The sequence below is a fragment of the Astyanax mexicanus genome, chromosome 13 (genome assembly GCF_023375975.1).
Source record: "Astyanax mexicanus isolate ESR-SI-001 chromosome 13, AstMex3_surface, whole genome shotgun sequence".
NCBI lineage: Eukaryota > Metazoa > Chordata > Actinopteri > Characiformes > Acestrorhamphidae > Astyanax > Astyanax mexicanus.
Genome location: NC_064420.1, coordinates 43,829,553 through 43,843,524, shown reverse-complemented (window position 1 = coordinate 43,843,524; position 13,972 = coordinate 43,829,553). Strand labels below are relative to the sequence as shown.

Genomic DNA, 13,972 nt, shown 5'->3' with positions numbered 1-13,972 from the left:
TGACATATGTAATAATATAACAATATTCCTAAAGTAATCTAAAGACAGATCTAAAGATAACAGTTAAGAATAGTGCACAGTACATTTGAAATACAATGTTGTATGGTATATTTGAAGTGGTGGTTACATGCAGAGCATGGGAGGTCTCATACTACCAGACAAACTCCGAGAGTAGGTCTTTGTGCTTTCCTTAAATATCCAACCAGAACAATACACTTCATATTCACATGGAAATTAGAATTTGCCTAAACCCATCAGGAGCAGGAAGGGGAGTGTCTCTTCAGAGTGGAGACATTTCTCCCAAAGTTCAGAACATTTCTTCACTGAGACCATTGTACTTCTCACACTGAGACCATTAAAATGATACCAAACACGAAGACATTCACATTTCATATTAACAAGATACATTTCAGATCCAGCGTTTAAAAGATTCTTCAGCTAAGTAGACATCTTCAAGCAAGAGGTGTCAACTGCCTTTTGGTCAGGCTTCAGACTTAATTAGATTAACAATGGTACTTTTAACACGATGCTCAAGGTGAAGAGCGGAGGTGTGCAAAGACAATTAGGGTACCCCATGGAATAGCCTTACAATATGATTTCTATGTATTTTAAAGTACTGAGTCTGTTTTGTTAATTAATTGTGTATTGTGTGTAATTTGTCTTGCCTCTCAGGTTAAGAAATAATCATAGGTTAACATTAACTTTAGAAAAAATGTAAAAGCAGATGTTGAGTTTTCATAAAGAAGAATTACTCATGTAATTAGTCATACATTCATTAAGTTATTTTTGTCTTTAATAGGGACCAAAGTTGCACTGATATTATTCCACTGTATAACAGTATGAAAAAGACGGCTTTCTCAGACTCAAGTGATGTAAGTAGTTCTCTCACAGACACACAGTCTTGTACACACTTATACACACACACACACACACACACACATAATAAAAGACTTGTTAGATTAATGAACAGATGTGCACACTGATCCACTGGGGATTTAAATGAATTAAATTATGTTTTGTTTTTTCTATTTCTCTTGAAATTCAGGATGAAGAGGAAGACGAGGAGCCTGAAACTCCTGGTACATCTAAACGCAATAGCAAGGTAAGATATTAGGCTTTCTTGTGTTAATATTGTTTTCCACAGGTGAATTTGCCTGCTGATTTTCTACACCAGCAACAGCTCTTATTTATCAAGTATATCAGATGAAAATGTGGAATAGTGTAATGTATAACATATCTGCCTTCAAGATGACAAGCTTGGGCTCAATTCCCTGCTCAGGCAAGTCCATAACACTATACCACTAAAGTTCCTTCTGTCAAATTCATCTACCTTTGTAACATAATTAAATTGTAAGTTATTCTGCACTGGAATGTGTGCTAAATTCTGAAGGCCTGTTCATTGATTTAATTGATTAGACTGTATTTAGACTGTGTTATTTAATTGTTACCAGAGAGATTTTGTTATTTTATTGCAGCAGCAATAATGTACAAAGTACACTTAGACACTGAGTGACTATTTCTACAGTGCAAAGTGTAGCATAAGAACACTCTAAACAGCCATGGTTTCTGCTAAAGAACATTGTATAGTATATTAAAAATAATAATAATAATATAATAATACATTTTATTTGAGGGCGCCTTTCTTGGCACTCAAGGTCACCTTACACGTTATCATAGGACAAAAAAACAAAAAATAAAATACGCAATAATAGAAATGTAGAATACACAGTAAATAATAAACAATAATAAGAAGTATAAAATACTCAGTAAATAGAAATATAAAAATATACAATAAAATCAAAATAATTGTATTGTATTGTATAATACATGAAAATACATAGTATAATAAAGTAAAATATACTATAATATGTAATGTAGTATAAGTAAATAATAGGAATTATTAATAATAAAGGCAGAATGGTTGCACAGCTAAAATGTATCAGCTAAAGGCCGTTGCTACTGATATGATATTACATTTTGTTTTTTGGTGTTGCTAAGTGAACGCTAAATGGGTTCTACAGTGTGGCAGTGTGATTCTTATGGCACTTTAAGCACTTGCATTACAGGTGCTATAGAATCCCAAGTGGTTGTTGTGGTGTCCCAGGTGGTTGCTTAAGTGTTGTCAAAAAGAATGCTGTGGTACACAATGTGAATAGTGTATTCGTATTATTGTTACATTTGAAGGCTGACTTCTGCACTCCATTAATTCCTTTGGGGAAACATAGATGGATACATGACAAAAATCAGGCAAAACAATAGGGATAATCCAGAAAAAATTGATTGATATAAAGGTGTCAATAATATAACCTTGCAGCACACAACCCTAATAACAATATTATACAGTCTGTTCTATATAGTACTAGAAAACATGATAGCATATAGAAAGCGTAACTTCCACAGTATACTCTATTTTAATATAAAGAATTGACAGACTCCTCTGACTTACCCTACTTACAGTCATACTGATCTCTTTATCTCTTTATTGATATTTGAAAAGTCTGAAATTTGGCTCATTTATCCTGTTCAGGGGAAGCAGCAGCCTATCCTAAGAAATCTGAGGAATAAGCCTGCATCTGGAGACCCGCAGGCCTGGAGGGGGCGCTGCAGAGAGCTACTGGAGCTCATTTTCCAGTGTGAGGACTCTGAGCCTTTCCGACAACCTGTGGATCTTGAAGAATACACGGTAACCCAGTGCACATAGAACAAATCAACGTTAAGCCGTAAACCTTTCATGATTATTATATTATTAATACACTATACAATAGTCGGACTTGTTTTACTTGCATTTTTATTTGTTGTAATCATTAACGATATTTAAACAGTTGTATTACAATTATAATATCTGAATCCCCTCAATAATTATATATTATGTAATTACGCTTTTAAGCTTTTATATTATGATTATGTCAGTGGCATAAAGTGGTCTTAAAATGACTAATATTCTTTACAGTAATTACTGGGACAATATATAATATTATGTATATAAACATTGTATTTATATATTTAGTTACATATTAAAATAAACAGTAATGCAAAAGTGGACTGAGTGCATAACAATAAACAATAAGCATATTAACTCTGTATTTTCTTGCAGTTAATCTGATCATTTAGGACATAATTAAAATATGCACTATAAGTCAGGGATTCTGTTTTAACTTTTTTTAGGATTACCTGGACATTGTTGACACTCCTATGGACTTTGGGACGGTCTTAAACACGCTGCTAGCAGGACAGTACCAGTCTCCTATGGACTTGTGCAAAGACGTGCGGCTCATCTTCAGTAATTCTAAAGCTTACACACCCAGCAAGAAGTCCAGGGTAAGAAACAGAGAATAAAGACATATTATTTATTAATATTATGTACTTCATATATTATAACAGAACTCTCAACCTCTACCTCAACAGACATGACATTTTATACTTTGTTTTTTTAAATGAATTAAAAAATTAAGAGAAATTCTTATTATGTACTTCTTATATTATCAGAGCAAAGCTCCTCACTACTTAATTAGTCAGTTTTCAGATTATATCCTTCTGTATTAAAATGGGTTTATATGCACTGGTGTGTGTGTGTGTGTGTGTGTGTTTGCAGATCTACAGTATGAGTCTTCGGCTGTCTGCCCTGTTTGAAGAGCACGTCAGCTCAATCTTAACTGATTTCAAAGCGGCTCAGAGTTTACAAAAGGAGCGACTGACCAGACAGCGGCACACAGAACGACCGACCAGACAGACAATGAAGAGGAGGAGAAGAAGCTCCTCCCCATCCAGCTCCGCCTCCAGGTACAGACATTTATGAAACCTTAGACAGTAATTAAAACCTGAAGTTTATGGACCAGTTTATAAAGAAAGTGCTGTTTAATATAAAAAAAAATGTACAGTACAGTTCTGTACACTCCGTACAGTTTCTCTGATTTTGCTGTTTATAATTATACGTTTTAATAAAATGAACATTGTTGCTTTATTTTATAAACAACATTTCTCCCAAATTCCAAATAAAGATATTGGTATTCAGAGCATGTATTTGCAGAAAATAAGAAATGGCTGAAATAACAAAAAGATGCAGAGCTTTCAGACCTTAAATAATGCAAAGAAAACAAGTTCATATTCAAATCATTATTTGTTGGAATAACCCTGGTTTTTAAATCACATTTGGCATGTTCTCCTCCACCAGTCTTACACACTGCTTTTGAATAACTTTATGCCACTTCTGGTGCAAAAATTCAAGCAGTTCAGTTTGGTTTGATGGGTTGTGATCATCCATCTTCCTCTTGATTATATTACAGATTTTTTTTAATTTGGTAAAATCAAAGAAACTCATCATTTTTAAGTGTTCTCTTTAAGTGGTCTCTTATTTTTTTCCAGAGCTACATATAAAAATATTTACAACATAACTGTATTTATATTCACTTACAAGTACTGTAGAAATGTTTTGTACTGCAGAATATTTTTTTATGAATCTTAATTTGGGTGGATAATATTCAGTGCAGTGCTTATAGCTATAAAGATAAATAATATATAATGCTTAAAGAGCTTCATGTCAGAGAACAAAGAGAATGTTTAAATAGGGTTTATTTAAAATTTGTGCGTATAACACTCACAGTATGATTGTTAGATTTTATGTTAAATCCAGTAAATTAAGCTCTGCTCTGTGATCTTCCCCATTAGTCCTGAGAGAAAGAGGCGTGTCTCTTCTCGTGCTCCTCCTCGATCCGACACTGCAGCTCCTCCCACCCCGGCTGGCCCCTCCCGCCCTCACTTCTTAAGACAGACGCTTCCACACATCAATGGAAAGGTGGAGCCCACTGCTGCTGCTGGACGCACACGAAGCTCTGCCCGTTCTGGAACTCACTCTACAGACCCGCCTCCCCCACAGACAGCTCCACCCCCTGCCCCCGCCTCGAGTAAAGGAACTGAACCCTCCTCCAAAAACCTCCGCGCTCACAATTCTCACTCCACTCCCAGCATCTCCCGGGAAACTGAGGGCTCTGCCGTTGCCCACAGTAACGAAAGTGGTGGCAGAGAGTCGAGGCGGAAACTTCGTACTCCTGTTAAGCACACACCAGGTTCGTGATTTGTACTGTTTTCTGGTGGTATTATTATTATTAATCAAATAGTTTAAAGGCATTCAGTTAGTATTTACTCATGAAACCAAACACAGGCCAGTAACACAGGTACATAAATATCCTGAAAACATCCTGAAAAATATTTTTGACTGTATAGTAATTTGTTTATTATCTAATTTATTAACTAATTTTTAGCCAAGTCGAAAATACTGTACACTGAAAATATGATTTTTTGGTTCCTTCTTTCACTTCAATCCGAATTCTCTCATTTGAAACCAGATTAGGGTTTTTTCCACCAAATAAAAAGCAGTTTTAAAACAATAAAAATAATAGAAAATACTATAACCTACACAACCTGTTTATATTTCAAATAGCTACCTAATCCAATTTTTTACTAATACATTAATTTCATATCCCAGCATCAGAAACTTACACTTTGAACACATTATTTAACAGATTTAAATTATTAATCACATATCTTAACCTTAATATCTTGAATTGTATAATTTTGATGTATATTTGGGGTCATAACTGGTTAAACTGTATGTAATATATTACATTTCTGGCTGTTAAATGTGTTGGAATAGACCTTTAGAAGCAAATTAAATACACTTTTTTTAAAAATAGGCTGGTTTTGTCTGAAGCACTAATCAAGCACACCAATAATTTTTATATGAGGTTTTATGTACACGCACTCACAAACTGTTCTGTGATGTAAAGGTGTAGGACAGCGAGCTGTATAGAAATTTACACGTCTTTTAAAGAGAACAATGTACACTATGGATGGGAATCACAGGTATAATCTCAATATACCATATATTACCATATAAATTACACATTGCCCATGACAAAGATGATATAACGATACAGTGATTCTTTGATACTTCATATATCACAGGACAAATCTCTGCAATATTTCACAGCATCTGTGCTACTGAAGAGGATAAAAGACTCCTAAATAAGCATATAACTGGAATTAAGGATTTATTGGTGTCAGTTTCATAAAATATGAGAACCAATATTCTTCACCGCATGTTTACCTTATTTATTTGACTACGGCATCACCGCGTGGAGTAATGAAGCAGTAACTTTATTAAATCATATTGAGGGGCAATTTTAACGAGTTTAGAGCAGTTATGTTTCAGTAAAAAATATTCATTAATTAAAATTAATTAACGAAAACCATACAATGTACCATAATATTGATATATTGTCCCACTCCTATTATACACACAGAGTTTATGGGTTTATAAGCCTTTTTTGTGCTTAATTAAGTAAATTACCCTCTTAATGCCAGTAGTTCCAGACTTAAGACTACCTACACCAGTTTGCATTAATTTCCATTATAATAGTGAATAAGAATTTAAGAGATAGGACACCACCAAAAGGTGCAGACATGCATTTCCAAGAATGCATATATTATAAACCACCTCCACTATGTAAAGACATTGTGGAGATTTTCATTGTGGAGCATTTTCATTAATCCACTGTTTTTCTGTCAGGTCCAGTGGATCATCCTCCTTCCCCACCGAACAGTGTTCATCTGAACGGCCACAGCAGCCAAGTGACTTTGGGCGTGATGAAAAGGGGGCGGGGCAGACCCAGACTAGAGCCCCAAGCAAGGACACCAGAGGTGGCTGAGCCACCCCAATCGCCCCCCTCTCAGGGGAAGAAGCGTGGCAGGAAGAGTAAAAAAGAGCTGGAGGAGGCTTCACAGAACAGCTCCGCCCACGAGGATGAGCTCAGCCAATCAACAGGTGACGAGGGTAAGGGTTCATCCTCCGCGCAGGACGCTAGCCTATCAGACTCGGGGGCGGGGCTTACCGAGCAACCAAGGAAGCGGGGCAGACCACGAATAGTCAGGACACCAGAGCAAGCTTCGCCCCCTCCACCTGTTCAAACCCCTTCAGAGCCTAAAAGCTTGAGGAGAAGCAGTAGGCGTGGCAATGAACATACGACGCCTCCCGCCCCTGATCCAGCTCTGAGGGAGGCGGAGCCAGAACTGGACGGGGAGGAGTCTGGAGGCGATGGGAACTCCAAGGGGCAAATGAGAACGCGCAACCAGGGCCGTAGGACAGCATTCTACAATGAAGAAGACTCTGAGGAAGAGCAGAGACAGCTTCTGTTCGAGGATGCTTCCATCACTTTTGGAACATCCAGCAAAGGCAGAGTTCGCAAACTCACAGAAAAGGCCAAAGCCAACCTTATTGGCTGGTAACTGTGCCAACCTGCTGGTCCTTTGTGACTTCATACCACACTGGAAACATATAGCACTTTGGAGCATCCTCTTGATTCAGAATGTGTGCATTATTTCCACATAAAATAAATATATCACGTCAACACAGCTACTGCCAAATGGAATTAACTGAAAGGCGACAGTTATGTTGTGAGATAATGTGCATTATGTCCAAAAGTTTGTAGACCTCACATCCAGTGTTGAGAAGTCTTCTGAAATTAAATTCCTTAATTATTATTTGGGATTTTGTCCACATTTTGCTGCAGTAACAGTCTTCATCCTTCCAGGATGAAGGCTGTAGACTAGGTGTTGGAACATGGCTGTGAGCATTTGATTGCATTCAGATTCAAAGACCACAGTTCCACTGCTTAACCGTGCCCAATGCTGTGGGGCTTTATAGCTTTGTTTGGCATTAAACATGGTAACTTCATATTTAATTGCTCCAAATCATCCCATTTTAGTGCATACAGGCAATTATGTTATATAGAGAGTTTGCTATAGATATACCTGTTCTATTTTTGTGGACAGTATACTGTATTGTTCCAGAAATAACTGTGATTAAATTGTATTTTTGTCATTTTAAGACCAGCTGAGAACTCCACTGAAATTATGGTAATATAATATCACAGCAATGAAAATACACATTTTTAATTGACAACTAATTTTTAATTAATTATAATTAGGAGCTATGAGTGTGAAGGCATTATTATCAGTGAATTGCAAGGAAACACAATGGAAAATATATAAAAAACAAGGTCAGAAATATGATTATATTGTACACATGAAATCAAAACAAATAATATGTATTTTATAGCACTTTTTACAGTTGGGAGGAACCAAGGCTCACAAGGTGGGGTGGGCATCCTCTACTGGCCAAACCTACTTAAAAATTGTTGATTGTAATATCAGTATACAGCAACATAGGACTAATATATTTAGGTATACTGATGCACAGTCACAATTTAGTATTTTTTTTGTATTTACTGTAGAACTAATAATACTTTTGGACATACAGGGAACATTACATGAACACAACAGTTGCCAAAACTAAATAAACTGAAATATGATGCTTATGTTGATGTGATATTTTTTTATGTGCAACCACTGAGCACTTTTGAATCTAGTCGGTTCCAAAGACTAATATTTCCAGTGCGTATCTGTGCCCCACTGCTGTCCCACGACGTTTTGGGGGGGCAATACACCATTCCTGCTGCTACTTGACTGTCTTGAGTAAATCTGAATCTTTGATTCTGACTCTGACTTGATTCTGACTCTGAATCTTTTGACTCTCCTGAGCGACTCAGTACCATAGGGCTTCAGTCCTCAGAAACGGTCGCTCGGCCCCCAAAGGCCACACCCCCTTCACCCCCACTCCTCCCTACACACTTCCTTTCCCTTTGCGTTAAAATGCACACGCAGTTAAACATGCATTCTACCAATGTTTTCACGTACATGTGCACTGATTGAAAGCCGAGGTACTTCAGTCTTCGGTCTGATGAACATTGCAGTTTCGTCTCTTGCATCACACCTGCATCACCATGTTTTTACAGCAGTAGTAGTTGCTAATGGCAACGAGGCAAACCTTCATTCTTCGTTTTTTAGCAGAGTGTTCTCCAAGGGTGAGTGTGAGTGTGAATGTGGGTGCGTGCGTGTGTGTATATGTGTGTATGTGGAGTTTCAGAGTAGGATATTTTGGTGGTTATGCAATGATGGACCTTTTAAACTGTTACGATTGTCTTTAAAACTTCTCTCTGAGTCAAAGGAAGACATAACGACTGGTTTTAGCATGTTTTTATATGATTAGCAATACCTTGTGCCTTTTGATCATTTAAATACAACGTTCTTTCTTTGTACTCCACACTGTGTAGTATTGTGTGCGTCTGTGAATGGATTGGATGCTTGATTGTTATTGATTTATCAAGAACAAATAGTTTTATTGAACAGGTGAAATAGGCTAATGAGCACTATGTCTTTGTATTACCACTGAGTGTGTGTGTGTGTGTGTGCGTGTGTATATGTAAGTGTATTTGGGGGGTACAGTGGTGACCTCATGCTGTTACTGGTGTGTAAGGCATGTAATTGAAGTGACATTAGGCATAGACACACTTTTATGCCCTGAATTCCCAGTGAGGCACTTGCAAAGAGATTAACCTGCGACACACACACATATACACACAAACACACACACACACACGTGCACTCACATTCACACATTTACCCATTCATTCATGAGCGCTCTATTCATCATCACAGCACTTCTGTACAGTACCTTGGGGGGGCTCATTTAGCATTTAAGAGGACAGCTCCACTAAGCAGGGGTTGACGGGAGTAGGTATTTTTCCAATGCATTATGGGATGCAAGACGTTTCGGTCCTTTTCTCTTTTCCTAGAAGCGCACATTCCTTTCATGCTAGCAAAAACGCTCAGTCGGAAACACTGTGTGGTTGTCTTAGCGTATTGAAGGAGGTCGGGAGTGTTTCTTTCTGATGCATTCGCCGGTCAAGGTCATCTGGCAGAAGGGAGAGAAAGATTCAGTCTCTGTGGTTTTGCCTGTGCCTTGGAACACTGTGTGTTTGTGTATATATATATAAATATATATGTATGTGTGTGAGTGAGAGAGAGAGAATGATAGAGAGAGAGAGATATTGGAAAGATATATGGTGTAAAAGAGAGAAAGAGAGAGAGACAGATATAGATTTACAGTAAAACAGTTTAATCCTGGTACTTCAGTTGCTTGATGAACGATTCTGCAATCTGGAGTCATTTTAAAGGAATCAGTCTCCATGAGGTCTTTTCTTCTTGATTCAGTCGATGCTTTACATATATGTTCTTGGTTTCATCAGAAACAGCTTAATTTTATTGCCAGAAAGATTTTTATTATTTTATTGTTTTTATAGGTCCTGCTCACAGTCAGCAGTTGTGGTCTAGTCAGGTCGTACTCTGAAGAAAGTGATTCACTGAATGAACTTGAGGATGTGCAGATTAATCCCACAGTAATTAATAATAGTATCACAGTTACTGGCGAAGTTAGTAATCTAAGAGATTTAATTGTGATGGTATGTTGTATTCATGTAGAAATATGAATGGGCTTTATATTGAACAATTATGACACACCAATCAGCCATAACATTAAAATCACTGAGATTAAGTGGGTATTATAGATTATGTGCACCCAATTGCACCTGTTAAAGGGGTGGGCTGTACATATTAGGCAACATGAGCAAGTGAGCAATCAGTTCTTTAAATTGGGTTAAAGCAGGAAACATTGCCAAGCAGAAACTTGGGTCAGAACATCTACAAAACATCAGACAGGTCTTGAGGATTGTTCCAGTGTGCAAACCTACTACAGTGTCTAGGGAACTCAAGGTTCAATTAATTGAAGGTTAACCCATCTGGTCTGTTCTCTCAGAAGAGCTACTGTAGCACAAAATACTACATCTGTTCCTCAGTAGGACTGAGCGATTTTTTTTAACACAAATATTATATTTATTTTTATTATTTTTTAGGAGATGCAAAATAAGAAAAACAACAGAAACTCTATAGTATAGGATTTTTTTTTATAGCCAATCATCCTGTCTGCACTTTTCCAACATTTCCCCACTAAATCCTGTGAATCATTGGTCCATTTTTAATAATTGTAAATGAGATGATATTCATTCAGTGCACAGTAGCTTGAACATTACAGTATAACTCATACTGTATTCTCCTTAAGACTCTTTAAAGCAGCATTTTTTGAGAATTTGTATTTCTTGCTTAGGGGCTCCCCCTATAATTGGCAAGTGTAATTTGCGTTTTGCACTTTGGTCAGGTTTAATGATCTCAGTTTAAAGATCCAGTAATTTAGATATTTGTTACCTGTTTAGACAGTAAACAGTCAAAAGTGCCCAATAAATTACAGAACTACCGAAGGGGATCCACACAATAACAGGCTATTTTTAATATTGTGTTAATGTTATGGCTAATTGGGGTATCTAAATGAATGCAACAACAGTATTAATGTAAAATGACAAGTAACACATAATACTATAGAAATTATACATATAATGAGTAGTTTCAATATTCAATGCAGATTCAAGATTCAGAAATTCAAGATTCAGTGTAGAATATTCACATTTGTGTCAGTTTTATAGGGTTAATACCTTTTAGAAAGAACTTTATAAAATAATATCAGGATGAATTTCTAATGATGTGGATGGGGATTATACGCACAATACACTCTAGTAAATTCAGTGCATCACAGTTTTTTAGTGTGTTTTGGTGGTATACTGATTTAGCCCATAGCTTTAAAACAAACCTGATTCGGTGAATCAGAGCCCTGTGTTTGTGTGTATACGTGTGTGTTTGTGTGTATGAGTCTGTGCGGATGGGCATTTGTAACGTATGGCTGTGTGCTGTTTGTGGATCTCTGCATGCATGTGGTTTATACTGTGTGTGAATGTATCGGAGTGTGTGTGTTTGTGTACATGTCATTAAGATGGGTTTATATTCACAGCTTATTCTGTTTGGCCATGTGACCCCTTACCCAGTCCCCCATACTGCTACCTGCACAGGAAGTGCCATCCCGCGGACACTGAGGCTGCATGTGCACCTGGCCCTCTGTCCCAGACGTCCCGAGGGACATAACAAGTTTAGGGGTTTGGGTTCGACCCCCTCACTGGTCCTATGTGCCTGGGCCGAGGGGGCTTTCTATGTTAGTTTGTATACTTTTATATAAAGACATAAGGGTAAATGCAAAAAAAAAAGAAAACGTTAAGATAGAATGTACGTGTAGGGAGTACTGTTGTCATTAGTTAGTTCATACTGATATTTTATTGAAATAAACGGTTGTGTTTCCACATACTGCTTCATTGTCTGCTTTCTCTGGGACGAACATTTGCTTAAATGGTCTGTACTTATCTTATAGTATTGACAATATGCTTGGTTGACTGCCTGTCTGTAGTATTATAGGCCAAAAGAGCAATTTGCCATTTCTTTATTGCAAATTTTATCTTGTGTTAAGAAACAAAAACACAAGCTAGTGTTGGGTTTTTTGTTTTTTCTCTTTCGAACAGCAGGTATCTCAAAACTAGTCTTTTCAAGAGCAAAGAGATGCAGGCTTTATTGCAGTGACATCGTAACAGGCTGGCGCCGTTGGACGGAACTGCTTCGTCTCCTCGGACCAGGAACATTTACACAATCTTGAATAGCTTGATACGTACATACATGGTCACTTGAATGCACAAAGCTTTCTTTACCTTTGACTTTACCTCTACCTAAAGACAGACCCTTTTGGTTTTTCCTCATAAGGACTGATCACGTTGTTTCTCCACAGATAGATCACCTAGGTCATAGGTTAGCTTCTGTCTACTCACTGGGCCTTCTGTGCTGCTATCTGTCTTTGTCTCTGAAAGATCTTTATACACTAGTATATTTCTTATGCATGTTCAAACTCTGACACTAGCCTTAACAAAAATAAAAAATATATAATAAAAATCTGATTTATATGAGTAACTGCTTACTGGCAAGCATAATTTTTTTTCCCTAATTTAGCTAGGCCAATTACCTCACCCATCTAGCTGCTATTCAGCTGTATATCCCCCATCACTAGTGAGACTAGCACATACCTCCTCCGATACATGTGAAATAGCCGCCGCCTCTTTTAAAACTGCTGCTGATGTAGCATAGCCAAGTAGCCTCACAGCACGCTCAGAGGAAAGTGCAGCGACTCAGTTCTGATACATCAGCTCACAGATGTGTTGTGCTGATCGACAGCACCCATTGGAGTAATGAGGGGAATGAGCCACATCTGCCCACCCAGAGAGAGCAAGGCCAATTGTGCTCTCTCAGGGCTCCAGCAGCTGATGGCAAGCTGCATGACCAGAAAAAAATATTACAACTTTTGAAGTATTAACTGAATACCTATGAGGAGAAGTAGTGCTGGTGGACAGTACACACAGGGAGTTTATTAGAACAGGCAGAATTTGCTGTGTAAGTAAAATAATGACTCCAGGAATGAATGGTTTTCAACTCTAGGAGAGAGAAGCATTGTTCTAATTCAGAGGAGCGATCTGCCAGATAAACTCATGACCAGCATTAGAAGTGTATCAGTAAGACGTCAGAGAAAGATCTAATGGTCTGCTGATTGTGGTGGACGTACTGTACAGGATACAGTGTGTTAGATGTGAGAGGATGGTAGATAAGAAGAGCAGCAGTGTAAAGGGGGTCTGCCAGTTATCAAACTCATTACAAATCATGACAGCAGTTCAAGAGGGATGTGGTGGATTATTCATTAAAACCTCTGGAGCATTCCAGGGAGGCCTTTTTCATACCAGCAGGGGGGATAACAGCGCATGAAAGACCCTCCAAAGTGGTCAAGCCAGTCCTGAGTGCAGACAAGAACATCCAATCAACAAACATATCTAGATTTTTTTTTCACCAGGATCTTATCAGAAAGTGGGAACATAGAGTTCAACAATAAAACAAAAGAATGGCCTTCAGAGGCAATATCAATGGTGTAATATTTCATTTTATGGGCATATAGTATACATTTATTATTGTATTTGATATTGTATTTGAGTGATCTTACAAATGTGGGTACACCCCTCACAAATTTGCAAAAACAATTAAATACTATAAAAATGAAACGAGGATTTAACTTATAGTAGTCTGTATGCATCTTGTTCAGCAGTTAATG

The 13,972-nt window shown here is 37.5% G+C and overlaps 1 protein-coding gene across 4 annotated transcripts in view; it reads left to right on the top strand.

The window, feature by feature from the left end:
• LOC103042438 (pleckstrin homology domain interacting protein) overlaps window positions 1-12,136 on the top strand; it is a 62,771-nt gene extending 50,635 nt beyond the window's left edge. For all 4 annotated transcript variants that reach the window (XM_022676865.2, XM_022676862.2, XM_022676861.2 and 1 more), the window contains exons 33-39: window positions 800-872; window positions 1,046-1,102; window positions 2,528-2,683; window positions 3,166-3,318; window positions 3,593-3,780; window positions 4,666-5,063; window positions 6,566-12,136. In XM_022676865.2, coding sequence (XP_022532586.2) covers window positions 800-872; window positions 1,046-1,102; window positions 2,528-2,683; window positions 3,166-3,318; window positions 3,593-3,780; window positions 4,666-5,063; window positions 6,566-7,281 — 1,741 coding nt within the window. In that variant the 3' untranslated portion in view covers window positions 7,282-12,136. The remainder of the gene's footprint in view (window positions 1-799; window positions 873-1,045; window positions 1,103-2,527; window positions 2,684-3,165; window positions 3,319-3,592; window positions 3,781-4,665; window positions 5,064-6,565) is intronic.
• The last annotated feature ends 1,836 nt before the right edge of the window (window positions 12,137-13,972 follow it).